At 48.7% G+C, this 27,692-nt stretch overlaps 1 protein-coding gene across 1 annotated transcript; it reads right to left on the bottom strand.

Moving 5' to 3' along the window:
• Positions 1–455: 455 nt before the first annotated feature.
• Positions 456–26,466, bottom strand: ASB9 (ankyrin repeat and SOCS box containing 9). The gene is made up of 7 exons (XM_004758876.3): positions 25,695–26,466; positions 17,822–17,901; positions 10,753–10,860; positions 7,538–7,688; positions 5,112–5,246; positions 3,764–3,955; positions 456–694 (listed from the first exon to the last, which is right to left on the bottom strand). Exons 1-7 carry the CDS (start codon positions 25,783–25,785, stop codon positions 570–572), a joined length of 882 nt encoding a protein of 293 aa, XP_004758933.1. The 5' UTR covers positions 25,786–26,466; the 3' UTR covers positions 456–569.
• Positions 26,467–27,692: the final 1,226 nt, after the last annotated feature.

The raw sequence follows: 27,692 nt of genomic DNA on the forward strand, positions 1-27,692 counted from the left end.
ACCCCTGGTTGAGAACCACTGGGCTAGTAGCTGCCGGAGGGGATGGCACAGTTCTAGAACATGCTTAACATATATATGACATTTTGATTAAGAAAATGAAACGGCCCCTAGGTTGTACTATAGCAGTAGTGGTTTTGTCATAAGAATGGGGAAGCTTAAAAAAAAAAAAAAAAGTCAGGGGCGCCTGGAAGGCTCAGTCGTTAAAACGTCTGCCTTGGGCCTGGGTCGGGATCCCAGAGTCCTGGGATGGAGCCCCAAGTGGGACTCCCTGCTCAGTGGGAAGCCTGCTTCTCCCTCTCCCCCTCCCCCTGGAGAGGACCACAGGTCCTGGCTCAGCAGTGGCTCGAACAGGAGTTGGGATTACCCCCACCCTCTTCTAAGGAGCAGGGGGAAAGGTCTCAGGCCTCCCAACCAATAACACAGAAGTTCCCAGCGGGTCTCCATCAAAAATAAAAATCTAATTGACAAACCGGCCAAGCTCTATAAACCTGATTTTATTCCAAAACGCCAGCGGCTGCAACACTCCGGAATCTTGGTGGGTTTTTTGTGACTCTGGTCCCTTGATATGTTTACATATGAAGGAGAAAACGTTTCAGCTCCTCGGGAAGGATGAGTCCCTTGATCTTGTGATGCTGCTGGGTCCTGAAGCACTTCCGGATTCTAAGGCGACAGAGTTGCAGCAAAGAGGGAGGTCCTGGAGAGAGATCGCAAGACAAGCCACATGTTGGTGTCACTGATCTAAGGCTACTTCTCCTTAAAAGCAGACAGGAGGTAACCCTGTCATAGGGAAATAACGGAGTTCTGCTTAACACCATTTTCAGGGTTTTGTAGTAGGAGGCATTTTTAGGCTATGTTCGCTCTTTTCTGGTATCTCGCTAAAACAAGCTTATTAGCTTTTGATGTAGAGCAGACTGAAAAAAAAATCAAAGCTTAATCTCACTAATGGAGGCTTAAGGCAGCTAATTTTGGAATTAGGAAGTCACACAACATTCCCAATATTGAAAATAAAATTCACGTTCAACAGCTTTCTTGTATTTTACCTTTAAAAATAAGGTACTTCCCAAAAAGTAAGGCATGTCTAGATACAAAGACTTTTATAATGAAGCCATTTTAAGATATTCAAATCTAATGAGCCATCAGGGAAGCCCAAGGGTATGTTATCTTAAGTCCCAGTTGTTTTTTATTCTGCATTCAGAGGAGCCCAGTGCTTCTACTCAGAGCTCAACAGTAAACCAGCACAGACTTCGCGCCCGGAACCAGCCAACAGTCCACATTTTAGGACCGTGGTTCTCAGCAGGGGGTCGGGTGGAAGGGAAAAGGTGGGACACTTGGCCAACTGTAGAGACACTTCTGCTTGTCACCACTTGGGGGAGAGGTGCTACTGGCACTTGGCGGGACACCGGGAAACGGGCGGCCCCAACAGAAATAAATGCAGTCTTGTCAACTCGGACCTCGGAGCACATTCCCAAGGCCCCCCAGGTCGGGATCGGGGGCACCTTCTGGCCTCTGCTTAGTAGACTCGAGGCATCTCCTAACGAACTTCCCCAGTGGACTCAAGGCACATGTTAACCAGCTGTAAAAAGTACCCGGTGGGAAAACTGAACTTGAGTCCCTCTCAGTAAGGAAGGCCAAAGGACGGGGCTATAACCTATGCGCTAGGCACGCGGCCGGGGACCACTGTGGGCGCTGCGGATAGAGAAGTGTCCAACGAGGCAGAACAGCAGGACATCCGAGCAAGCTCAGCGCAACTACTGCTACCAGCTGGCTACCTGCTGTCCACTCGAGGTGGGGCGACACACGACAACCGCAGCCTTAAGTCCACAGGATTAGAGCTGAAAACCCGCTATAGCTCTGCAGCCGCTTCCTGGCACCGGCAAGTGTTCAGGAGTGGGCTCTCCTCCATTATAAAACGGGCAATTCTTTATCTATGAATTGGCCTATTGCTTTCATCTCCGTGTCTTTTTTTTTTTTTTTTCTTTCCCCCAGCAACACTCGTGATGCTTTAAAGCCAAAGCGGGTTTGAGGGTGGCTCCGGCCATGCTGGGCGGGGGGTCATCTTTCGTTTTCATGGTGAGTCATGAGTAAACCCTGCTTTAGATGCTTTTTGAAGCTACTGGGGTAGGAATACTCCAGAACTCCTTTCCAGGGATGATCGGAGATAGAATTTGCTGGGTTGAATCTGCAGGTCTGGCTCTCTCTGCCCTTGGCTTGGCCCCGTGTCCTGTGGCCTTCTAGACTGCTGAGACGTGACCTCACCAAAACCCCCAAAAATGAATCATGGGGGCAAAAGCAGCAGTAATTCTCTGGAGGAAAAAATGACATTCTACAAGCCAGTGGGATCACGGACCCCACTGTCGCCAAAATGCGAATGAAAGGAATGAAAGGCAAAGTAGGTGCCAGGAATGGCCTGGGGACATCAAGTGGAAGGGAGGAGTCAGGGGAGGCAAACTGAAAATCCAATGCGATTATTTGCTGAGGCAGGGGACGAGGGACTGTAGATAGAGGTAGAGATAGATACACACGTGTGTGTGTACATGACACACATGTAACTTTGTAACTTTAGGGGGCCATAAGGCACTTTTGCTTTTGTGGATCTCTTTCTCAGTTAAAAAAAAAATGGTATTTTGCCACCATGTTGGTATAAAGGCAAACCTAATCCAGGTTGAGTTTTATCCCTTTCTTCATTCGGATTTTAAAAGAGATGAACATATTTCTGTGGGCCCTAAAAACATCGTGGGCCCCAAGCATTGTGCCGTCTGTGCCTGCTGGAGAAATAGGCGATAGATAGATATAATTTTTTAAAAGCAAATCATCACAATGCAGGAAGAGCTGCCTGGAGAGGACCACACAGGCCGCACCTGAGGCCCCCAAAGGCAGGGCTTTGGCTGCAAGTACCCTGGACAGTCAGAGTAGGAGGAAGAAGATTCTGCAGCCACTTTACAATTCTACCCAGGGAGGCCTAATTCTCAGCAGGCGGAATATAACCCTGTAGCCTGCTGTCAGAACCCGTCGGGCAGGGAAGCCTGCTTCAAAGTCCCACCGCCTTGAAAAACTTAACAAAGTCCACACTCTAGTAAGAAAGCAGGTCCTAAGCTGGCTGATCTCTGTGTCTAGGGACAGTTACGAATACCATCTGAGGGGTCTCTGCTTCTCCCCCCAGCCCACCCCGACCTCACAGCCCTACCCCCTCGCACAGCACTCAATGATCTCGTTTAGTTGTTTGGGTTAGAAGTGTCAGCTCTTATTTGTGGAAGACTTAGGTGTCGATGGACTTGCACCAGTAAATGCCCTCAGACTGCTGTCGATCATTAAAGGAAGACTTTCTAGCACTATCTCGAGTAGCATCCTTGCTCCCAGCAAGCAAGTGCCCAGTAGTCTGGTCCATGCGTAGGGCAGTTTAGGCACCCGAGGGGGGCTTTGTCCAACCCTGAAGAGAATTCTGGTGCATTGTTCTAAACTATGTTCTAGAAAACTTTCATATCAAAAGCTGAAGATCGTGTTCATTCTTTCAAAGCTGGCGTACCTCACACGGAGTATTAGATCAACTGAAACAACCGGTCTCCAACATTGCAAACCACAGGTGGTTCCTGACCAGGACCATACCTTGTTGAATAGTCAATGAGCTCAGCTCCCCACATGCGGCGAGGGCAGAGAAGGATCTCATACAGTCTCCCAAGTCAGAGCTCGGTCAGCACCTGCCTCCCGCGAGAGTCCGCAAGAGCTGCTACGGATTAGGGCTTAGGTTCGGGCAAAGGAGAAGCACCTTCTCGCTGCAGGAAGAGCCGCGTCAGAGGGCTCTCAGGGGGCACCAACTCCAAGGGGCGTTTGCCTTCGGCGTTCTTGGCCCGGGTGTCCGCTCCGAAGTCCATGAGCAGCAGCGCCAGCTCGCCACTGGACACCCTGGCCACTGCGTGAAGAGGGGAGTCCAGACCTCGGCCTTGGTTCACGCTGGCTCCTGAAAAGTCACAAGAAGGAGAGAGTCATCCAGGGAGCTGAGCCCAAGTGTCTCCCTTCTCGAAGCACGCTTCGACAGTGGGCCTGGCAATCCTGGGAAAATGGGAGATGTCTTGATTCCATCGAATACGATGGGGAAAGTGCCATGTGACAACACGACTGAAGGTACAACACGAGCTATGTAGCATATGAGGTTATATATATATGCCTCTGAATGCTGACCATAGGTGTGCTACATTCTAGAAAAATCCTCCTCTTCTAGGACCATCCCAAGCCAACTCCATCCCTACGCTCTCTACAGATCCCCACCCTAGCCAGATGGACTGGATCCCACCGTGACAGGTGGGGACAGGTGGCTTTGCCTGAGCTGCTGTTCCCCTAGGAAAATGGAAACCTATGTCCACCTAACACACAGTAGCCAGATTGTTCCGGGACTCTTCTTGGTTTTGTGAGGAATGGGAAACCCTGCCCTTTCCTGACTAAAACTTAAAATCTACCTAGAACATGAGGGGAAAGGGGTGGGCTGAGGGAGAGCGGGAGAGAGACGGAGAATGACTCTCCTAATCCGTGACCAATGGCTGTCACATGAGCAGAAGGCAGCAAGCACCACAGGACAGTCAAGGGAAGGGAAGGGTTGCTGGAGTTTTAAAGAATAAGCAGGACTCGGGTCATTACAGGGGTGACGAAGTGGTGTTCCAAGGTTGCAGAAGGTTCTGGATAACACCAAGGAGGTGCAAAAGAATGATGTGACATAGGCCTTTCCGAGGAACACAGAAGATCAACAATGAGCTAAACACAGGGCAAGTACCGGAGAAGAAGTTCCCAGGGGGGAGACCGAGCCAGGCCCCAGCAGCCGGCCCGTCCTGCTGGCCTCAGACGTGACTGGCTGTAGGAGGAGGGGAGAGGGACCACCCTGGGAGCAGATGGGCTCACCATCCTTACCCTCACTGCGAGCGACAGAGCCAGAGCGGAAGTGCCAACAGGGTCAAATCTATTCCCCCCCACCCCGCCCCGCCCCGCCCCAGAACACAGCCTCCACGAACCCTGACCTTGCCTGACTCCACGGCCCACACTCTTTCCCATTACAATACAAATGGCTTTTAAAAGACCTTCCATTTCTCATTCTCTTTCCTTGTTTCGTGTGCTTTTAGCTTTACCTGACTCCAGAAGCTTCCTGGCACAGGCTATCTGCTGGTTTTCACAAGCCAAATACAGCGGCGTGCCCAGGTGGCTGATGTTATGGTCCACGTCGCCCCCGTGGGCCGCCAGGGTCTCCACACACGCCGCGTGGCCTGCAGCCCAGGGCACAAGAAACATGGTTGCAGCGCACGTTCTCTGAGCCAGGGACACAATACCTTTCCTCTCTCCTGCAAGCTTATGTTTGCCACGGACCAAGTGCTGCTCTGCTTAGCCCAGGGAAGGACTTTACACACTGCCGTCGCTTGATGCGCTGACCGTAAGGCATGATCCCTCCGCAGCTCCGGGAAGAAGCCCGCTTGGGTTTGTGGGCCACGGAGAGCAACCAGCAGCCTGCCTCGAGGGTCTGTGGCTTTGCAACCAGACTGAATACAGAAATGGAGGGGACGGTGAGGAGGGGGTGGGGAACAAGGACTGCAGGTAGGCCCGGAGAAGAAAGGGCATAGTAGGAGCCAGGCGCCCGGGGACGCAGCCCAGAAGCTCGCCAAGGGCCGGCCCCGGGAAGAAAGAGGCCACCGTGGACACAGGCGAGGCTGAGAAGCACCTGCCCCATCCAATCCAAGTGGGGCCTGTTCTGGCAAACTGGGTTTGGTGAAAGCCAAATCATTCTTGCTTGGTCTAGAATGTCATACTTTAAACACTGCTTCTTTGCTTTTCTCTCTCTTTTTTAAGATCGTATTTATTTATTTATTTCTGAGAGAGAGAGCACGCAAAAGCAGGGGGAGTGGCAGGCAGAGAGAGAAGCAGACTCCCAGCCGAGTAAGGAGCCGGACTCGGGCCTCCATCCTAGGACCCTGGGATCATGCCCTGAGCCAAAGGCCGACACTTAACCCACTGAGCCACCCAGGTGCCCTGCATTTCTCCTTCTATAAAATCATTTGAGTTCCACGCACCCAGGGAATATGATGAGTTGACAGGTCTCTTAACAAAGAAATGTCAGTGCCTTGGGAGATGATTATCATATGGATGGATTCGGTCAAATAGGGCTGCTGTGGGGAGGGCTCATGGGGAGCCATTCTGGGAAAGCCACTGAGGAACTAAAAACTCTTCCGTCAATGTGGGCTCACAATAGTGACGATGACGGTCATGGGCACTGGGGAGAGGCAGAACTTGCCATTGTATTTTTTGTACCAGAGTTAAGAATATCAGGAAAACTGTGGCTTTATGAAAAGAATTACCCCGGCTGAAGAAGTTCTGGGGATCTAACGTACAGTATGGTAACTGTACATGCTAATGCCATATGCTTGAAATGTGCCAGGAGAGTGAACCTTAAGTGTTCTCCCCACACACAAAAAATGGTAACACTGTGAGACAATGGATAGGTTCATTAATTTGATTGGTAACCCTTTCATAATGTAGGTACCTATCAAGTCATCATGTTAGTACACCTTAAATATATACAATTTCATTTGTCAGTTAAATCTCAATAAAGCCAGGTGTGGTAGAGAATTATCCCAAGCTGTATATAGCATCTTGTATTTCCAATAAAAATGGAAAGTTTGTTTCACTTAGAAAACCTAGGTGAGGAAGGCGCCTGGGTGGCTCAGTTGGTAAAGGGTCTGCCTTCAGCTCAGGTCATGATCCCAGGGTCCTGGCATCGAGCCCTGCATCAGGCTCTCTGCTCAGCGGGGAGCCTGCTTCTCCTTCTGCCTCTGCCTGTCTCCCCCTGCTTGTGTTCTCTCTCTCTCTCTCAAATAAATATAATATTTTTTAAAAAAAGAAAACCTAGGTGGCCATGAGACAATATTCTTTAAGGCCCTAAAACAAAAGAATAGAATTTATTTTATAAAATAATTTGAGAGGCGCCTGGGTGGCTCAGTCCATTAAGCGTCTGCCTTCAGCTCAGGTCATGATCCTGGGGCTCTGGGATGGAGTCCCATATGGGAGGTCCCTGTTTAGTGTGGAGTCTGCTTCTCCCTCTCCCTCTGCCTGCTGCTCCCCCTGTTTGTGCCCTCTGTCAAATAAATAAATAAAAATCTTTTAAAAATTAATAAAATAATCTGATTTTTCTGGGGTCATGTGTCTAACAATGTATTTCACAGATCTTGATGGACAGTCTACCATAGGCCAGCCCCCATTCCAGAACCTACAGCAGTAAACCACATTTCAGATGCTCTGAAAGGGTGGTTCCCAAACTTTTTGTGTGCATCAGAATCATCGGGATGCTTGCTAAACAAAACACAGATGGCCCGGCCCCACCCCAGAGTTGCCGCGTTAATGTGCCTGGCGTGGAGGCCAAGAATTTGCTGTTGCCGGCCAGGCCAGGCCCGTGTTTCTGGTCCCAGGGCCCCACACGGAGGAAAGATCCCTAAAAGCTATCCCTCCTCTTACAACAGTGAGATGTCTGTTGAAGGAGTGGTGGACGACAAATTCTCAGCAGATTTACCTCTCTTAGCCGCTTCGTGGATGGGGGACGCCAGATCGCTCACAGCATGGGGGCTGGCCCCATGTTGCAGAAGCAAATTCACACAGTCACGGCTGCCACTGACACACGCGTTAAACAACGGGGTGTGCCAGTCTGTAGTGACCCCATTCACCTGGAAAAAAAAAAAGCCCCAGGCTAAAGGCAGGTAATGGGCTGTCCTGGATTCAAATCTAGACTCCACTACTTTAAGCTGCTTTCTAATGTCTCTGAGCCTTCTATTCCACTGCTCTAAAATGAGGACAAAAATACCAAACATCCACAAGGCTGTGAAAAGCTGAATGATGTAAGGCCCCGAGAATGTTACCGAATATTATATCACTTCTACGCCCCCAGGAATATGAACTTCGAAACTAGTCAGGATAATCCTATAGGGCTTACAAACTAATCTCCCTGCTTTAAACATTCCATTCCAGACCCATCCCGCCCCAATCCAGAGTCTTGTCCAGCAGCGAGAGTAACCGTTTAGAGTTGTTTGCGTGGTTTTTTTTTTTTAATTTTAAAACATGACTTGTACAGAAATATAGGGTTAAGGTGTGCCAAAGATTTTCTTCAACTCATTCATGAATTAGAGAACCTGTAAGATGGTAAGGCTAGCTCAAAGGAGAATTTATATCGTCAGTCAATTAAATGCTGAAATGATGCCACTAACAGTTACAAGACTGGTTAACGTCCTAGAAAACTAGAGTCTTTGGCGCTGTCTTTCACACATTGGAAATCTGACTGAAACTTACAAGTTCACATCTGACTTCACAGTGTTTGGGCTATAAGCAAATAGGGAAGAGCAAAGTCAAAAGCACATTTTCTACACTGTGAAGCAAAGATATTATGAAGACAATGAAATCATTCTCACAAGCCACCTCCAAGGAAGGCGACAACCAGTGAGGCCCAGATGTCCAGGGCACAAAGTTTAAGGAGACACTCCCTCCCGGAGGCACGCAAGTACCCCACAACCCTGAGAGGGAGTCGCTCGCTATAGATGGTACTCTCGGTGCCTCTCAGCCTCTCCATCATCCTGGCCCTGTTTCTACATGTGGAGTAAGTTTTCGTAACCCCAGTATAGACCCGAATGACCGCGTTCACCTACAGCTCTCTACTCCTGCTCTCAGGACAAAGCCATTTTCTTGGCAGGGACAGAGAGGGTATTTAACTCGCCCCAACCCACAACTCGGCTGACAGATTTCAACAGGTCCTTCACGTTTCAGCTTACACATGACTCCTCCTAGGAAGTGTCCCTTCGTGACACAGCATTGCAGTTCCTGCCGTCAAACGTGGAGACTCCTTTCTCAGTCCTTGAATCTGGGCTTGTCTACGGGACTTGCTTTGCCCAATGGGATGAGAGCAAATGGGACGCAAGCCAAGAGCTTGCCTTCTTTTGCTACTCTTGGGATGCCTGCTCCCACGGGCACCAGGCCAGGCTGCCTGGGAAAGGATGAGAGACCACATAGAGATTTCCTGTCTGCCCAGCCACAAAGCAAGATCATCACAAAGCAGCCTGCCCCAGCGAACTTGTCAGCTAACCTTGAAGGCCTAAGGAAGCCCAGCCAAGGTCAGCAGAACCAGGCCAGACCTGAAGAACTATCTGGCCAACATGAAAAACTTTGAGATAAATAAATGGCTCTTGTCTCTATCAGATAAAGGGCTAGCATCCAAAATCTATAAAGAACTTATCAAACTCAACACCCAAAGAACAAATAATCCAGTCAAGAAATGGGCAGAAGACATGAACAGACATTTCTGCAAAGAAGACATCCAAATGGCCAACAGACACATGAAAAAGTGCTCCACGTCACTCGGCATCAGGGAAATACAAATCAAAACCACAATGAGATATCACCTCACACCAGTCAGAATGGCTAAAATTAACAAGTCAGGAAATGACAGACGCTGGCAAGGATGCGGAAAAAGGGGAACCCTCCTACACTATTGATGGGAATGCAAGCTGGTGCAACCACTCTGGAAAACAGTATGGAGGTTCCTCAAAAAGTTGAAAATAGAGCTACCCTATGACCCAGCAATCGCACTATTGGGTATTTACCCTAAAGATACAAATGGAGAGCTCCGGAGGGGCACATGCACCTGAATGTTTACCGCAGCAATGTCCACAATAGCCAAACTACAGAAAGAACCTAGATGTCCGTCAACAGATGAGTGGATAAAGAAGATGTGGTCTATATATGCAATGGAATACTATGCAGCCATCAAAAGAAATGAAATCTTGCCATTTGCAGTTACATGGATGGAACGAGAGGGTATTATGCTGAGTGAAGTAAGTTAATCAGAGAAAGACAATCATCATACGCTTTCTCTGATATGAGGAATTTGAGAAGCAGGGCAGGGGCTGTGGGGGATAGGGAGGGAAAAAATGGAACAAGATAGGATCAGGAAGGAGATAAACCCTAAGAGACTCTAAATCTCACGAAACAAACAGGGTTGCTAGGGGGAGGAGGGTAGGGAGAGGCTTGCTGGGTGATGGACATTGGGGAGGGTATGTGCTATGGTGAGTGCTGGGAAATGTGTAAGCCTGATGATTCACAGACTTGTGCAATTATATAACATATAATACAGTATATGTCAAATAAATAAATAAATAAGTGGCTCTTGTCTCAAGTCACTAAGTTAGGGTGGCTTGTTACACGGCCAGACATAACAGGTAGGAATAGTGTTTGGTCGTCGCCCGCTGAGGCAGACATTCCGTGCGTGCCACAAAGCTCGTTCCTCTCTCCAGGGCACACAGCTTCATTGTTATCTTCCCCCCTCTTCTCAGACATGGACTCTAAAGCTCAGAGCCCAAGTAACTTATCCAAGTTTCCAATATTAGCAAATGGTAGACATGGTTTGGAACCATTATTCAGGTCTCACGGAGCCAAATGTTCCACGTTTTCTGTAATATTTCATTACCTTCCAGCCATGGGAACGAAGGCAGAAATCCATTTCCGGGTATTTATTAGGAGTGACTGCTAAAGAAACGGCTGTAGACTCAAACCATTCCTTCCTGGCTAAAAATTCGGTTCCTCCTCTAATCGCTAAGGCAAAGAAGCTTGATGGATGTCATGCTTTTGAAAAACACCCCTCTTCGACCTTCCAATCAGACTAGTCAAAAATGCCGGAAATGACTCAAAAGGGATGGAAACAGGCCTTTGTCATGGTCCCTAAGACATTATTTGAGCCGCACTTACCTGAGCTCCATGCTTTAATAAAACGTTTGCACAAGAGGGATGACCTCCGAGACAGGCCTCATGGAGTGGGGACACGCGATCGGCCGTGATGAGGTTCACGGGCCAGCCCTGCAGGAGAGGAAGTGAGCAGAGACACGGATGTAAAGCCACAGCCCCATACGGTGTGGATTCAACCCCGATGCAGCCCTACAACAATTCTCTTTAAGTTCACTTGGCTCCCGGTCTGCCAGTGTGCTGAGGTGTTGCTAATGATGTCAAGTAAACAAGGAACCTTCATGCAGCCCCTGGGGAAAACAGCTGGAGAGTGTCCACTAGAGTTGACGAGATGCGTCCCTGTGACCCAGCCATTTGACTCTTAGGGACACACATTCTAGACTGACTTTTCTCTCATTCTCACTCTCTCCCGTCCTCTCACTTGCTTGCTTTTTGTCTCGAGGAGGTCCACGGCAAGGGACAGAGAGCGGTCTCCAGCCAACAGCCACCCAGGAGCTGAGGGCCTCAGTTCAAGAACCAGGAGGAACCGAAACTTGCCAACAGCCATGGAAGTGAGTTAGGACCGAGGTCCACCTCCAGTCGAGCCTTAAATTGTCTCCGTCTCTGGCCTTCACCTTGACTGCAGACTCATAGGAGTCCCTGACCCAGGTGAACTGTGTCTTGATTCCTGACCCACAGACATTGTGAGCTAATACAGGTCTGTTCACGAAGCTTCTGAGTTTGGGGGTAATTGGTTACACAGCAAGAGATGCCTAATCTAGGGCCAAAGCATGAGGTGAACTTGCACAGACAGAGGCAGAAAAGTCCTAAGACAGAGGGGAATGACATCCTCACTCTAGGTACTCGAGGTCCGAAGAGCCAAGAAAGTTGTCAGAAGGCCATGCGTTTCATCAAACTGTGGGGAAAAATTGCTCTCTCCAGGAGATGGATTATGAGCCCCATCCACGCAAAGCAGCAAAAGAACTCCAGGAGAGACACCCCGAGATGCCCTGATCATGGAATACATTGTCCTCGACAGGAGGAACCTGGGTACAACAAAAGTTGTTTTTCTTGGGACACATTAGGTAATAATACGGTTAACTTAACTAATGACTTGGTAATATGATTGTACCTTTTCTTCCCACAATAGTTAAAATTTGCCTAAAATCATTCCCATGAACTGCCTCCCCCATCATCATTCCTAACCATTTGTAAGTCAGTCAACCTCCTGATCATCCGATCCTGTCAGCTTTTACACTCTGATGGGTGTGACCTCACAGATTTCAAGAGGTCCAATCGTTCCGGACATACACCTGAGTCAACTGGGTCCTAAATCTGGAGCCTTTCTTTGGGTGGGTCTGGGGAGGGGTTCTGGGAGACTCACTTGTAAATGAGAAGTTCTGACATCCCTTACAGTATTTTGCCCCCCCCCACCCCGGCCCTGCTGTTCCCAGGGAGGGAAGTGACTACACCTTCCCCTCCTTTGTAACCTCGCATCCCATCTGTACCCAAAGAGTACTCAATAAATGCTTACCGACCAGCGACTCAAGAAGAGCTGAGTTACTGCATAGATACCGTCACAAGTTTTGCCCATGGACTTTAGTGTGGCATCTGTTATTTTATTTTATTATTGTCATTATTATTTTATTATTTAATTGGAGGCATCCCCTCAAAGATGTGCTCTTAGATCCTTTCTTTGCCCGCCTCAATGCTCTATATTTGTGCAATCGCTTCCCCTCACACTACTAGAATACACATAAAATTCATAACTAGGGGGTTCCTTTCCCTTCAATTTCACTTTGCCAATGTAGGACTGTGTGTACAGTTTCTCGTTGAGCGACGGCACTACTTTAAATGAACGATGGCCATCAGTCAGAATTATCTAGGATATTCTAGAATATCTTGAGGTAATTTTTAACCCATTCCTTCACACAGGGTCCGTCCCCCGTAGGTTCTCAGGTTTTGAAAACATGGACCAATGGCTTCTCTTTCATCTTTCTGTAACCAATTGTGCCTAATCTCGGCTCATCCTCAGACCCTCTTTTATTTTATTTATTTATTTATTTTTAATATTTTATTTATTTATTTGACAGAGAGAGATCACAAGTAGATGGAGAGGCAGGCAGAGAGAGAGAGAGAGGGAAGCAGGCTCCCCGCCGAGCAGAGAGCCCGATGCGGGACCCGATCCCAGGACCCTGAGATCATGACCTGAGCCGAAGGCAGCGGCTTAAACCACTGAGCCACCCAGGCGCCCCGTCAGACCCTCTTTTAGATGGGGCCTCGGGGCTGGGCGATGTCAGGGCGCCCACCGTGACACAGTGCTCAGCACCTGGCAGCGTTCTGTCCCAGCTTCAAACCACATGCCCATCCCCGCATGAACCAACCTGAAGACTACAATGAGGTTCGGCTCTGTCCTCTGTCCTGTACAGAACTGACGGGTCATTCTCTATACTCAGGGCAGAAGGGGGTCACGAGCAGCCTTCTCCTGCATGTTCATCAGACACATCATTTCCTTCTACTGTAGCAAGGAGACCAAAGCCACCTGATGTGAGTATTTCACACGTTCCCCTCTCCCCGCCCCTAAAATCTCTCTGCACGTCGCCGGTCCTCTGTTCTGCCATTGCTCCTTTCTTGGAGAAAATCATCGGAGCTCGCCCCAACAGCCCGGGACCTTACCCCACCCCTCCAGCACTTCATGCCTTGCCTTCGGCCACCTTCTCACGCGCATTCTCCACCTCCCCCCTCCTCTGCGGGCACACTGTCCTTGGGTGTCCTGAAGTCTTGCCGTGGTCATTGCTGACCCTCTACCACACCGCACTTCCACCCAATCCTCTTCTCGCCTTTGCTTCCCCTCCTTTCTCCTCTCGTCAGAAGCAGTCTGTCCCCACTGTCTCTGCTTGTCGCCCTTCTCCCACCTCCCAACCCAGTCCTGCTGAAACTGCTTTTAAAGATCACCAGAGACTTCCTCCTTATTGAATCTAACATGCATCGCTCCGTCTCCCGTCTCCGTCCACCTCTGAATTGGCTCTGTAGTCATCTCAAGCTCATGAAACCTCTCCTCTGGCTTCGCAAACCAAGCTCTCCCTGAGAAAGAAGTCCATCTCTGACCTCCTACTGTCCTTTTCCTGTCTCGCTCACGAACTCTGGCCTTTTTCCTCCTCACAGCTCCTAAGTGCAGGCGTTTCAAGGATTTGTCCTCAGATCCTTTCATTTTTCTCTCAATACTCTCTACATACTGTATTTGGCTTTCTCTGCCCCCGATGCATGTCTCCAGTTCCCCGCTAAGATGTAACCACCAAGAGAACCAACTCACAACATAAACGCAGCCTCTGCCAACAAGCAAACTCTCCCTGAAAAGGGCTCCTTGTCTTGCTGGCCCAACTTCTCTGAATGGCCCCACTATCTTGTCTCATACCTCGGATGGAGACCTCAGAGGGAGGGTAAGCAGCGTGATTCCCAAGTTCAAATGCCGGCGCCATCACCTAACACGCAGCGTGACCTCGAACCAGTGACTTCTCTCCCTAAGCCTCAGTTTCCTCATTTGTAAAATGGGGACAGTTGTAGCTACCGTACAAGGTTGTTACGAGGACTAAGAAACAATGCGTGCTTAGCAACCTGTAACTTGCAGGGAATCATGATCTGAGACTTCTTATTCATTACCACTTTGCCTTCAATTAGCTGCCACATCGGAAAGACCTGATGTTTCAGAACACCGGGGTCTTTCCTTATTTCCACTTGGTAGGGACTTAGCCCTTTGAGGATTTCAGAGGGGGGCTGCTGCATAAGGAGTTTTATTCAAGGAACGGAACGGCTGGTTTTCACCACTTGCTTTCGGCCATACCTTATTGCTAAGGTTCTCGGTCTCAGCTGTGTCTTTGAATCCCTTGGGGAGCTTTTAAAGGCTTGATACCCAGGCTGAACCCCAGAGCATTTGCCATATAATCAAAGGAGGCTGAAGTCAAGCACCAGGCTTTTTAAGAACCCCACCTTATCCCAGACAGCTCAAGGCAATCCTAACATGCAGTCCACATTGAGAACCACCACATTAAGGTCCCACTGTGGTCAAGGAGTATCAGGATTGCTTTCGGCTGACCTAACAAACACTACTACTTTTTTTTTTTTTAAAGATTTTATTTAGGGACGCCTGGGTGGCTCAGTTGGTTGGACGACTGCCTTCGGCTCAGGTCATGATCCTGGATTCCTGGGATCGAGTCCCGCATCGGGCTCCCAGCTCCATGGGGAGTCTGCTTCTCTCTCTGACCTTCTCCTCGCTCATGCTCTCTCTCACTGTCTCTCTCTCAAATAGATAAATAAAATATTTAAAAAATAAATAAATAAAAAAAATTAAAAAAAGATTTTATTTATTTATTTGACAGAGAGAGATCACAGTTAGGCAGAGAGGCAGGCAGAGAGAGAGAGAGAGAAAGGGAAGCAGGCTCCCTGCTGAGCAGAGAGCCCAATGTGGGGCTCGATCTCAGGACCCTGAGATCATGACCTGAGCCGAAGGCAGCAGCTTAACCCACTGAGCCACCCAGGCACCCCACTACTACTTTTTAAATAAGTTTTATTAAAGTGCAATAAAGTCCATAGAGCCTAAGTGTAAATTTCAGTGAATTATCATAAGGAAAACATGCATATTATCACTACACAGGTAAAGAAACCTGGTACTATCTGTCTCTTCACATTTAACCCCTCTGCTGGGAGGAGCTGCTAATACCATCTCCTATTGTAATCTGAATTACCCCAATTACTAATCAGCATAGTTAGATAATTTTATTGAGCATTTGCACAGCCCTTTTTATGAAGTGCCAGTCCAAGTCTCTTGCTCATTTTTCTGCTGGCTTACCTACCCTTTTTGTATTGATTTTAGACAAGGAATATGGGCCCTTCATTGGATGGATGGACAGATGTACAAATATACATAGCAAATATTTTCTCATCTGTGGCTTGCTTCCTTGCTTTTTAAATATTGCCTTTTGATGAAGGAGTTTTTAATGTTAATGAAATCCAACTTATTTGCCTTTTTGTTTCTTTCTTCCTCCTATTTGTTTCATGTCCATTTGCCTTTCTCTCTCACCTACACTATCATACTGTTCTCTTTTATTTAAATAAATCCTTGAATGCAGTGGTTCTACAGGAGCTTTTAAAAAACTACCAAAGCAAGGGGGCACCTGGGTGGCTCAGTCGGTTAAGCATCTGGCTCTTGATTTTGGCTCAGGTCATAGTCTCATGGTCTTGGGATCGAGCCCCGAACTGGACTCTGTGGGGAATCTGCTTGAGATTCTCTCTCCATTTCCCTCTCCCTCTGTGCTCCCCCCATTCGCTCTGTCTCTAATAAATAAATAAAATCTGAAAAAAAAAAGTAGTAGTGCATGAAGACTGCCCTAGTTAAAATTAGACTGTCTGGCGTGAAGCCCAGGCATTGTTATTTTTTAAAAACATCCTGGATATTTTAATGTGAAGCCGTGGTGAAGAATAGTTATGGAATGAGTTACTCCCTTCTTGGGCCAAAACAAATTTCTTTTCTCTTCTCTCTTTGTTTTATAGACATTTGAATGTTGGTCTTATTTCCCTCCCTAAAATAGGTTTGGTTTAGCAACTGTGTTTGTCCTTATTCTTTGATTAGCCAAAGTGTTATTAGTGTAATCAGAAAATAAATACCATGAGTGATGAAAGTAACTGGAGTAGGTAATTTACATGTCACCTCAGTTAATCCTCACAGACTCACATAAGGTAACCTAATAGACCATTTTGGGTCTTAATTCTTCACTCTTCCATAGCAGTGCAATACATTCACACCTTTGCCATCACCTCATACTTGAAAAAATGTATTTCCTTCATCCTTGACTTCAGACGTGGTCCTCCGACTTGCTTTGGCCAACAGGATGTTGGTAGATGTGACATGAACAGACCAGAAGTACTCCTGCACGCCTGCGCTTGCCTGCTGTGCTCCAGCCTTTCGGCATGAGGACAAAATTCATTTTATGAAGGCAGAAACTGAGGTTCCAAGAAGATAAGTTGCTCAAATAATGTCACAGAACTTAGATAAAGATAATAGTTCCATCTGACGTGCAATAAACATAAATACTGAATATAAATGAATATCGGTCCAATTTAATAAGTGATATATAAAAGCTACAGTGATCATGTTTCTTCCCTTCAAAATAGGTAAATGTTTCATTTTATCCGAGAAGCAGCTTAACTGCTTTTAGCTAGAGTTATGTGTTACTATCTAGATTTCGATTTATAATAGGGCTGGTGCTACTACAAACAGCTTAAGATAGTGGCTTAGGTAGTCTGAAATTTTTCTTTAGAAATTGTTATCTTATAGGAGGATTTCTTATTCTAGATAGGTCCATGAAATTGGAAATTTTTAAAATGTAAAACATTTATTTTCACTAACAACCACCTAAAATGTCTGATGTCCTTCCGTTACAAATCCAGACAACAAACCACAGTGGTAATAGCAGTCCATAGGACTAACACTTAGAGCAATCGCAGACACTTTTATGGTATTTCAACTGTTATAGACATCTCAAATATCTCAAAATATGCGCTCAACCTACTTACAAAATACAATAGTTAAAGGAATCGCCACTAAATCTCATTTAATGCAGTTTATATCACCATGTCACATTTGTTCTTTTACTAATTTTTTTTAAAGATTTCATTTATTTGTCAGAGAGATAGAGAGAGCACAGGCAGGCAGAGTGACAGATAGAGGCAGAGGGAGAAGCAGGCTCCCTGCAGAGCAAGGAGCCCGATGTGGGACTCGATCCCAGGATGTTGGGATCATGACCTGAGCCGAAGGCAGCCCTTAACCGACTGGGCCACCCGGGTGTCCCTCTTTTACTAATTTTTAAAAAAGATTTTATTTATTTATTTGACAGAGATCACAAGTAGGCAGAGAGACAGGCAGAGAGAGAGGAGGAAGCAGGCTCTCCATAGAGCAGAGAGCCCGATGCGGGGCTCCATCCCAGGACCCTGGGATCATGACCTGAGCCGAAGGCAGAGGCTTTAACCCACTGAGCCACCCAGGCGCCCCACGATAGGATATTCTTAATGTTTGTCTTTTTTTCCCCAAAAAGCCATGTACCTGGCTGATGAGGTTCCTCAGAGAGAGAAGACGTCCGTGGATGGCCGCTTCATGCACAGGAGACCAATCAGACACAACATCTGCATGGAAAGGGAGGACCGGGTTACATCCTGTCGCCGTGCTAGAGACCCGAAAGGCAGCCCTGCTGTCCGTAAGAGCCTGAGGGGTCTTCCTGGATGGAGACATGGGAGTCCATCAGTCAAGACGCCCACGAGCCCTTCAGCATCTCTCCCGTCCATCGATGCTCCCAGTACACATTTTATTTGAAATGTCAATGTAGCTAAAGAAAGAACTACAGCCAGTCTCCGGCCTGAGGACAAAAGAGGTAGACTGGGGTGATGGACCGCATGGCTTTCAAAGGCAAATGGTCCATTTAGTTCAGTGAGAGCTTCACTAATCACCAGCATTCGCGTGTTAAGCTGCTGTTGCCAGTCTAGCTTCCTGCATGGACTCGAAGTTCAGTATCTCAGCAAACAGCGCCATGTACTAATAGCGGTGATCACATCATTACGTACGCCATTAGGTTTAAAATCCAAGCTAAACTGAACAATATCTATTTCTGGACTACCGCCCATCCCAGTATCAAGCACAAAGCAGAGTTCAGTCTGACCTTGTAACAGGGACATTATTTATCCCAAAAGGCAGCATGGCAGTGTGGTTAAGAGAGCTCTGAATTCAGACCCCCTCGGGTGCTTCGAAGCTGTGGGTCCCCAGACAGGCTCTGAGCCTCAGTTTCCTTCCCTTTCATGTTAGGACAGCAATGAACTTACGCACACGTCAATAGCTACTAGCTACTATCATTATCCCGCCCTCCCCTTAAGCAGAGTCTTAATTACACCCCATCACCGCTGCTGTTGCAAATAGCAAATGTGTTCCACGACCACGCAGGAAGAACACACGTTCTTCGGAAGAAACCCTATAAACCCTATCCCCCCAACACATTAAATGTTTTCCTCTCTCTGATTGAATGTGGAGGTAATGTGAACGAGGCAGAGACCTGCATTTTCCTCATCTCACGCTCTGACTGATTTCCAGAACAAGCACAGGAAGTCAGAATGTGACAAGGCAGAATGGTCTGATGGCAGGCATTCCTTGTAAGGAACCAGTGTCTCCTAAAAACTAGGGAGACCTGGGGAACCAGGGAATTTACTAGTACCTTATCAACCAAAAAGCCAGAAAGGAGTAGGCTAGAATACTTTGTACTTAACACAGTAGCTGAGGTCCACCTTGCTACCTGGGAGCTATCAAGACCCAGGAAAGTGTGTCCCATGGAGCAGATTACTATCATTCCAGATGAATGCCTAAAGCATTTATAGGGAAGAGGAAGCCGAATGAGCCTATCGACACGCAGTCCATCCAACGCTCTCCTCCTGGGGTCATTACGAGTACCTTACATGAAATAGCTTTTCTTACCTCCCAAACCTTATGCTCAATCAATAGAAACTTCATGGCCTCACAGAATTCTCTGAGGTTCCTGATTCTCTCAGGAAAAAATTGCTGTTTCTAGTACTTAGAGCCTACCCTCCAGATGGTAGCTATGGAAAGATTTCTCTCCAAATTAGAATTAAAAGGACAACTATTTCTATACCGTCAGAGCAAACACAAAACGCAATCGGCACAAAATCTTGGATGCAAAGGAAGAGCCAAAAATTAAGATTTTGGGGCTGCCTGGGTGGCTCGGTGTGTTAAGCCTCTGCCTTCAGCTCAGGTCATGTTCTCAGGGTCCTGGGATCGAGTTCTTCATCGGGTTCGGGCAAGCAAGCAGGGAGCCTGCTTCCTCCTCTCTCTCTCTCTGCTTGCCCCTCTGCCTACTTGTGATCTCTCTCTGTCAAATAAATAAAATATTTTTTAAAAAATTAAGATTTTGAAAATCCATTTTAAAAGAAATTTGCAAGTATATCCTAATGGATCACCATGTGTGTGATGATTAATCCATTTTTTTTTCCCTCCAGGTGTTCAGGGGCTAAGAAACATAGCTGGCACATTCCCCTTTCTTAAAGCGAGCTCGGATAATCAGAGCTGACAGCCTAAACAGTCCGGGCAGGTAATCTGGGTTCTAAATTGTAACTCTGTTCAGGTTTCATAAAAAATGACGCAATTATACTATCAACTAGAGACAAAAACAGGCTTCACTTTCTATCCATTCGTCTTGAAACCATTCCTCCTTGCGCTTACGGTAAATCAAGAATTGTGTACTCCCCTAAGAGGAATAAAAAAGGCTACCTGCAGTGGGGTCCCCGTGCTTGAGAATGTGGCATTTACAAAACAGACACAGTCCGTGTCACTGAGAAGCACAGGGAACTGTCCAGGTGCACGTGGTGGGGGGCTGAGCAGCCACGTCTGTCTATGCGTACAGTTCATGTAAGTGGAATCGTATGGAACGTGGTCCTTTGCCACTGGCTTCTTCCACCTAGCATCACGTCTCAGGGTTCATCCTCGTTACAGTAGGGAACAGCACTTCATCCCTTTCCACGGCCAAATAATACCCACTGTAGAGACAGACCGCATTTTATTTATTCATTCGTCAGCTGATGGACACCTGGCTTGTTTTTGCTTCATGGTTGTTATTAATGACGCTGCTGTGAACATTCATGAGCAAGTCCGTGGGGGGCTGTTTTCAGCTCTCCTGGCTTCATACATAGGAGTGGAAATGCTCTAGGACAGGTCACCCCATGTTTAGACTTTTGTGGAACTTCCAAACTCTCTTCCAAAAGGGTCATACCACTTCACATTCCCATCAACGGTATATGAAACTTTGCTTTCTAATTTAAAGTCATGGGGGGAGGGCACCTGGGAGGCTCAGTTGTTAAGTGTCTGACTTCAGCTCAGGTCATGGTCCTGAGGTCCTGGGATTGAGGCCTGCCTCGGGCTCTCTGCTCAGCGGGGAGCCTGCCTCCTCCTCTCTCTCTGTGCCTGCCTCTCTGCCTACTTGTGATCTCTGTCAAATAAATAAATAAAACCTTAAAAAAATAAAGTCATTTTAGACTAGGGTTGGGTAAGCCTATCATAATGTGTCTATCACTCCCGCCCAGGAGAAAAACTTGGGTCCCGACAAAGCCAAAATTCATCACAAATTTCCACGAGGATGTCAGCCTCAGCAGGTCTTTGAACAACTGAGTGATTATGGAAAGACTTAGAATCGTGACCGTGGGTAGCGTGACATTTTTCTAGCATCAAAAGCATGGAGATAGGAATCTTCATGCATACATACACACATGGTTGTAAACACCATAATTTGCAACAGGGACTAGTCCCCACACACTCTCTTTAGCTCTTGAAAACACTGAAGACACGGCTGAGACATACATCTTGTGTGGATCCTGCCTGGGAAGATCAGGGAGGGGGCTCTCCAGGGTTTTCCAGAGCCCACACCCAAGCAGGCAATGAGCTACCGACAGCATGTGCAATTCCCCCCAGGGGGAAGCTTTGCCTGCCTTTCTGCTAAGCACCAGAGCGAGCAGACAGGGCAGGAAAGGGGACCTGTTGCCTCCAGAACACGGAAATGCTCCCAGTAGGAGACTGGATGAAGACGGGGCTCAAGGTCACCGTCCCCTCCTCCACTGACCCCACCACCGCCTTTGCAACTCAAGGGCCTTTGCCTGTACACAGCACACCGGCCAAGCCCTGAGTAGGCATTAGGGATTCTTCCCCAACACTCTACTGGTTTTCCTGCCAGGAAATCGATGCCAAATGGGGTCATTGGCAAAGCCTCAGACACAGCAGCGGGGCTCGAGGTGGAAATGGGGCAGGCATCTGCCAGTCCTCCGATGACTGCCATTAAACTCACCTTTCTCTTAAATCGAGTGTCCGGCAAACCCTGCAATGCATTAGGAAGGTCGCCGTTTCATTCTTCTTGCCATTCTGGAATGATTTTTTTTTTAATTTCCATTATTTCAGAAGATATTTTTAAAGGCATTAATTGATACATTCTGAGGAGAGCTGCTAACAGAGCTCTGGGCTCTGAGGCAGTGGCATAAATCTGTCTCCATCCTGGGAAACACTGTGCGAGGTCAAGGGGAAGAAGGGGAGGTTGGGTGACCGCGGGAGGGCAGGAGCGTCTGCCTTCAGCCTACGGGACGTGGTAAGGGGAGGCCCAGGGGTGTTCACCGACACAACAGAGGATCTGGGGGCTGGGGTCACAATTACGATGGACCCTGGTTGGATCCTGGGACAAATGAAAAGAGGAGGAAGAGACACAGAGCCTCATGGTCCGAAACAGGAAACAGAAAGGCCCACTGAGGCAGCTCTTGGGCAAGTCCAACCTGTCCACTATAATTCTTTCTCCAGCCTCTTCTTTCTCGGTCTCTGTCTGTCTCTCTCCACAGGGACCTCACAGCAGCACCCATTCTGTCTGGTCAGGCAGGTTTCCCCGGAAAACCTGCCCCTGCCAAGGCACCCCGATGTCTCAAAAGCCACCATGAACACACGGGCTTGCTTCCTTTCCGGGCCTGTTCGTGCCTGTCTCCTCTTTAAATGTGAGCCCACTCTCTACCGGGTGGGCTCGATTTTGTGAGGAAAGGAATTTCCCTACACAAACCTGCAGCGGGGGGTGGTGGTGGTTAGTTTCTCCTTCAGCACGTTCTCCTAAGTTGCTATGGGGAGGTATGCGTTGGTTTCCTAGAGCCACCCTATCAAAGTTGGCTCAAAACGACAGGAATCTATTGTCCCCTAGTTCTGAAGGCTAGAAGTCCCACAGGAAGGTGTTGTCAGGACCAAGCTCTCCCCGGAGACTCTCAGCAAGAATCCTTCCTTCTCTGCCCCTTCTAGTTCCAGGTGGCAGCCGTCCATCTTTGCTGGGGCTTCTGGCCTGCTGGACGGGTTACCCCAGTCTCTGCCTCTGCTGTCAAAGGCCTCCCCCTTTTCTCCCCTCTTCTTCTTCTGAGGACACTGGTCATCGAATGAGGGCCCACCCTACTCCAGTAGGGCCGCATCTTAACTAACTACATCTACAAAGACCCCATTTCCAAGTAAGGTCACATTCTGAGGTACTGGGGGTTGGGGCTCCAACCTATCCTGTGGGGAGACTCAATTCACCCCATAACAAGGTGTTTTCAGGAAGAAAAAAGAAAGATACTCTTTTTTTTTTTTGCTGCTGGCAGAGGACTGAAGCATTAACCCCATGTCTCCGAAGAGCTGGTTGCCATCTGCATAAGCTTTGCTCCCTTCCTTCAGAGGAGGAGGCGAGAGAGGCCCGCAGGCGAGAGCGGGGGCCGCTGAGCTGCCCCAGACGAGCGGCACCCGGGCCCCTCGTTAACCCCTGCCGTGCCCCGGTGCCCGGGACACGCTTCACCTGAGCTGACTCTCTCGGGGCTGTTGGGAAACGGCATGCGGAGTACTCCGCCTTCCACACCTCACCAAGGTCAGGCGTTCAGAAGCATAAACAAGGGCAATTCGCTTGCGCCCCAGGGGCAGGGCTGCACAGAGCAGGGGGAGCTGGGCTCCGCTCAGGAAAAGGTGCATTGGAGAGCCTGGGAGGGCTTCATGGTGGCAGCGGCCAGGCTGGAGGTGGCAGATGAAGGGGACCTGGCCAGTCAGAGGGGCGCGACAAGGAAGGAGGGGAGCAGAGGAGTCCTGTCTCCTGCCCTTGCGACTTCTGCTTCTCTGGAAACTTCTCTTCTTTTAGTTCCTGGGGAATGACAACATCCGAAGCTCTTTCGGCTTCTCTAACTCACTGGGCCTACGTGCTCACCTGCAGGCCCGGCCCCGGGCTCCATGCCTGGCTCTCAGCTCTGGGCCATCGGACTAGCTCTCCTTTCCCAGGATTTCAGCACAGCCCCGGCAGAAGGCTCGGAGGTCTCAGCTTCCCGACCTGTTGCTCTCCTAGTCTGGGCCACGTGGGCGCGCTGTGCACTGGGCACGGCCACTGAAACTCTGATGTGCACAACAGAAGCCTCCGTTCTTCGGTGGCTCCCAAGCCAGCTCCCACCCCCAGCTTCTCTCTCACCTACCCCCTTGGCTGACATTAATTTAGACTTCAAAACGTTACAGTTTCGGCTGCCCTGACTCTTTTAGTCCCAATACTGAGTCAAGCAACACAGACGGACTGCTCTCTCCTTTGAAATTGTCACCCATGTCCCCTTTCTATGTCATTCCCCAAGTTCGATCCAAATGTAAGCTCCATGCTTAGACAGTGAGCGCACAGTTCTCCCAGCACCATCAGCCTCACCTGGGAGCTTGTTATTAGGAATGCAGACTCTCAGGCTTCACCCAGAAGCCCGGGGTTGGGGGGTAGGGGGACAGCCATCTGCATGTGCCCAAACCCTCCCTGCACGAGACAGGGATCCCACCCTCCATCCTGACTGCGGCGACCAGATTCATCTGCTTACAGTCTTCCTTACTGCCCGATCTCCACTCCAGAACCATCAATGGCTCTCAACTCCCTGCCTCATGAAGGCTTAATGCCACCAAGCCTTTTGCAGCTCCATGACCAAGTTCCAGCTCTCCAGACTTGTCCTCAGTTGACTCCCTAAGCCCCTCCGCCCCCTTACTCTTTACTGACAGAGTGTTCACTTTCTAAGCACCATACCTTTGAGGATATGGGCAGCTGCTCACCTCCAGCCAGCAAAGGATCCTGCCCCAAATGGGAGGTAGAATAGGACCCTAATCAGTGAAAAGAGGCTGCCACCCCACTTTGGAGTGGAAATAAAAATAAACGTCATACCTAGGTGTAAAATAACCATGTGGAAATCACCCAGATTACTGAGACTTTCCCATATGAACTTGGAAATACAATTTGCTGCTTTCAAAGCGTATTTATTGGGGCGCCTGGGTGGCTCAGTGGGTTAAGCCTCTTCCTTCAGCTCAGGTCATGATCTCAGCGTCCTGGGATCGAGTCCCACATTGGGCTCTCTGCTCAGCAGGGAGCCTGCTTCCTCTCTCTCTCTGCCTGCCTCTCTACTTGTGATCTCTATCAAATAAATAAATAAATAAAATCTTTAAAAAAACATATTTATCTAATTCCTTTTTTTAAAAGCCATTTTTGGTGCCACTCTGCTTTCTATTGCCCCAACTCTGTGCTCCAAAAATTTGACGAATCCAGTTCTGCCTTTGCGAACGCGAATCCTGCTTACTGTCGAGGGCTCTGCTCCTTTTCCGAGCAAAACTGGATACATGCATATCTGCTGGGTCAGTGGGAGGGAAGGCATTTTGTTATTTTATTTCTTCTGGGGGTTCCCCCCCACCCCACACCTTTCAGCAGCTGTAGCAGAGGAAAGTAATAAATCCTCCCTGACTGCTGGGTCCCTGCAAATTGCCCCTATGACGGACAAGTGTTGTGGGCAGCCTTGCTAATAACATGAGTCTCAATGTCATTATCGCTCCTCTGATGCTTAGACCCATTTCTCAGAATCCTTTCGGTCATCAGGCACCTGCTGAACGCTCACCAAAAAATGACAGTTGCCCAGAGGCACGAGACTCTACAGTTAGCAAAGACACCACGTGACAGGTGACAAGCATCCCTAAAAGATGCTTCTCCAAAGGTTAAAAAGAAAAAGGTCTCCTTTTAAAGTGAATCAATCAGTACTCAGTGTTTGGATGTCATTTAAAGCCCAGCCCCACCTACATGCCCAATACCTAAGATCTTTTAATAAACGACTTGGCAGTAAAAGTATCCTATTTATAAGTAAGCTTTATACCTCCATTCTTTGGAGCTGAAGTTTCTACTGGTGAATGAACTGTGTCAATCGACTTTGTCCAGTCTCTGGGACTCTGCAGATAGAGGTGTACAGCTTTTTGAACAACCATGGGAAGGATACAGACCTTCCAAGCTGTGGACACACCTCGGACAGAGCCCCTGACCTCACCCCGCCCTCTCCTCCCCGACGCACGGTCTGCAGCCTCCCCAGCACCCTGATGCCACTGCCCGGCGACTCACCCTCCATCCACGAGTTTGCAAGGAGCCGCGTGTCAGGAAGGTCCCCTGGCCTCAGGGACTTGCTGCTCCTGCCCCATGGTTCGCCATCCATGGTGCTCTCCTGGCCGGGCAAGCTCCACTCTCCACTTCGGTCGCTCAGTTGAGTCCAAATTCCATGCTCCCCCTGCTCCTTGGGAATTCCAGTGCTGGGGCTGGCTGAACCGCACGGTCCTGGCCAGACGGGAGAGAACAGCACGGAACAGAGCAGGCACGGTAATCTGAGCACTACCTGTGGTCAGACAGACGCGCTTTGCGCCCAGACACACAAACACACACACGCGCGCGCGCACACACACACACACACACACACATGCTCCACCTAGCTGCCTGGAGGTTGGCCAAAGCTCACAGCGGCCCCCCAGCCCCAGTCTGCAAAGCTGCTGATGTCACGTCCTTTCCCAAACTGAGACCAATCAGTGAGGAAGCCTTGGTTTATCAGGAAGGAAAGCCAGTTTGTAACTTTTTGGAGAGCAAAGGGAACAAGCAGGGTGGGGGGGTGGTGAAGGAAGCCACTCCCTGCACTCAGCTGAGGTCGGCTGGTTCTCTAGGGGCTTCTCGTTGCAGAGAAAGCCCCAGAACCCAAGAGCTGAGAGAGCAGGTTTCGCTGCAGCCCGCCTGAACCGCTTGCCCAGCAACATGCACAGCACGGCCTGGCCATCTGCACATGTGGTTTCAATTTTTCTGGGAGTTTCTTATGGGAAAATGTGCCTATATGTTACAAAAATGCCCCTTTGGACGGAACTTCTGTTTTCTTCCCTCTGACTGCTAGGCTTTCCCTCTGTGTCCTGCTGCTCCCTTCCCCCCAAAACTATATTTTAACTTCTAGATAAATAATTAATGGTTGCTACTGGAAAATGGGTTGCTGCCTGGCCCTGGGGTGCCGGAGACACCTACTACTTTGTTAATTATAAAACGTTTTCCTCTGGGAAGGTCTCGCCTGCTCGCCTTTAGGAAAACAGTGGGTCCTTGTATGTGGGTCTCCTCAGGTGGACCCGGGTTCCCCCGCACTCCCGGGTGCTGCTTGGGGCTGACGGCCGGCCTCAGGGCGCCTTTCTTCCCAGCGAGGGAAGGACCTGAGTTAGTCTCAGGCACAGTCTGTCTCTGAAATGGCTGCAGAGGATTTGGGGGTTTTGTTCATTTGTTTTGTTTTGTTTTAATGCCCAAAAGGTAGCCACACGGTTTCAGACTTAGGGAGTCCTGGACGGAAACACTTGGCAATGATGCGAGGAACGGCCTTCACATTTTAAAATGCATTTCTGGGCAGACGTATGGACACACATTCATCCCTTTCCATTTTTCACAGAAATGTAATTATATTACCAACTTGTTCCATGACTCTCGCGCTCGCTTCATCTTGGAGCTCTCCCCACGGGGCTCTGTAGTTGTCCCTTTCTTCATTACCGTGTAGTGTTCCAGGTCGGGCCGCAAGTATCTCCCTCTTCCCCGATGAGGGAGGCAGACCGTTAGCCAGCTCCGTTAGGACCATGGAAATAGCGCAGTTCATGTTTTGGTCTCAGTGGCTCTGTGCACAGCTGCAAATGTTTCTGGAGGAGAGATTCCTAAGAGGGGAAAAGGCCGAGTCAGAGGTGTGTTCCCACACTGTCCAGAACTAAAGACACACGCGGAAGTGACTACAAGCCAAATGGGAATTCTGAGTGAGGTCGGGGGCGTGGGGCGCGGTTGAGCTCCACGGTTCTGGAGGTTTCCAGAAAGCCGTCGTTGCAGCAAAGTAGGCAAAGGCGTGGGAGACCTCTCTGTATTTCTGCTTACAGCTGCACACACAGGCTCAATTATCTCAATACTCACTTCATTTTGGAGAAGGATTGAGAGAAACTTCAAGATTGTTCCTTCAAGATGGAGAGAGACTCTGCCAAAGTGCCCTCTGGTTCTCTGCAGAATTTACCGAACGGGCCGGAAGCATAGGCATTGTTGGCTACAACATCAGGACAGATTCAAAGA

This window comes from Mustela putorius, unplaced genomic scaffold (genome assembly GCF_011764305.1).
Source record: "Mustela putorius furo isolate JIRA1106 unplaced genomic scaffold, ASM1176430v1.1 tig00003836_pilon_pilon_pilon, whole genome shotgun sequence".
Taxonomy (NCBI): domain Eukaryota; kingdom Metazoa; phylum Chordata; class Mammalia; order Carnivora; family Mustelidae; genus Mustela; species Mustela putorius.

Excerpts from the sequence above, each read along its gene's own strand:
- ASB9 (XM_004758876.3), bottom strand. The coding sequence starts at position 25,785 with ATGGATGGCGAACCATGGGGCAGGAGCAGCAAGTCCCTGAGGCCAGGG. Across the intron at positions 7,689-10,752 it reads TATTAAAGCATGGAGCTCAG|GTGAATGGGGTCACTACAGA; the intron begins GTAAGTGCGGCT and ends TTTTTTTTCCAG. Across the intron at positions 5,247-7,537 it reads CCACGAAGCGGCTAAGAGAG|GCCACGCGGCGTGTGTGGAG; the intron begins GTAAATCTGCTG and ends CCTGGGCTGCAG.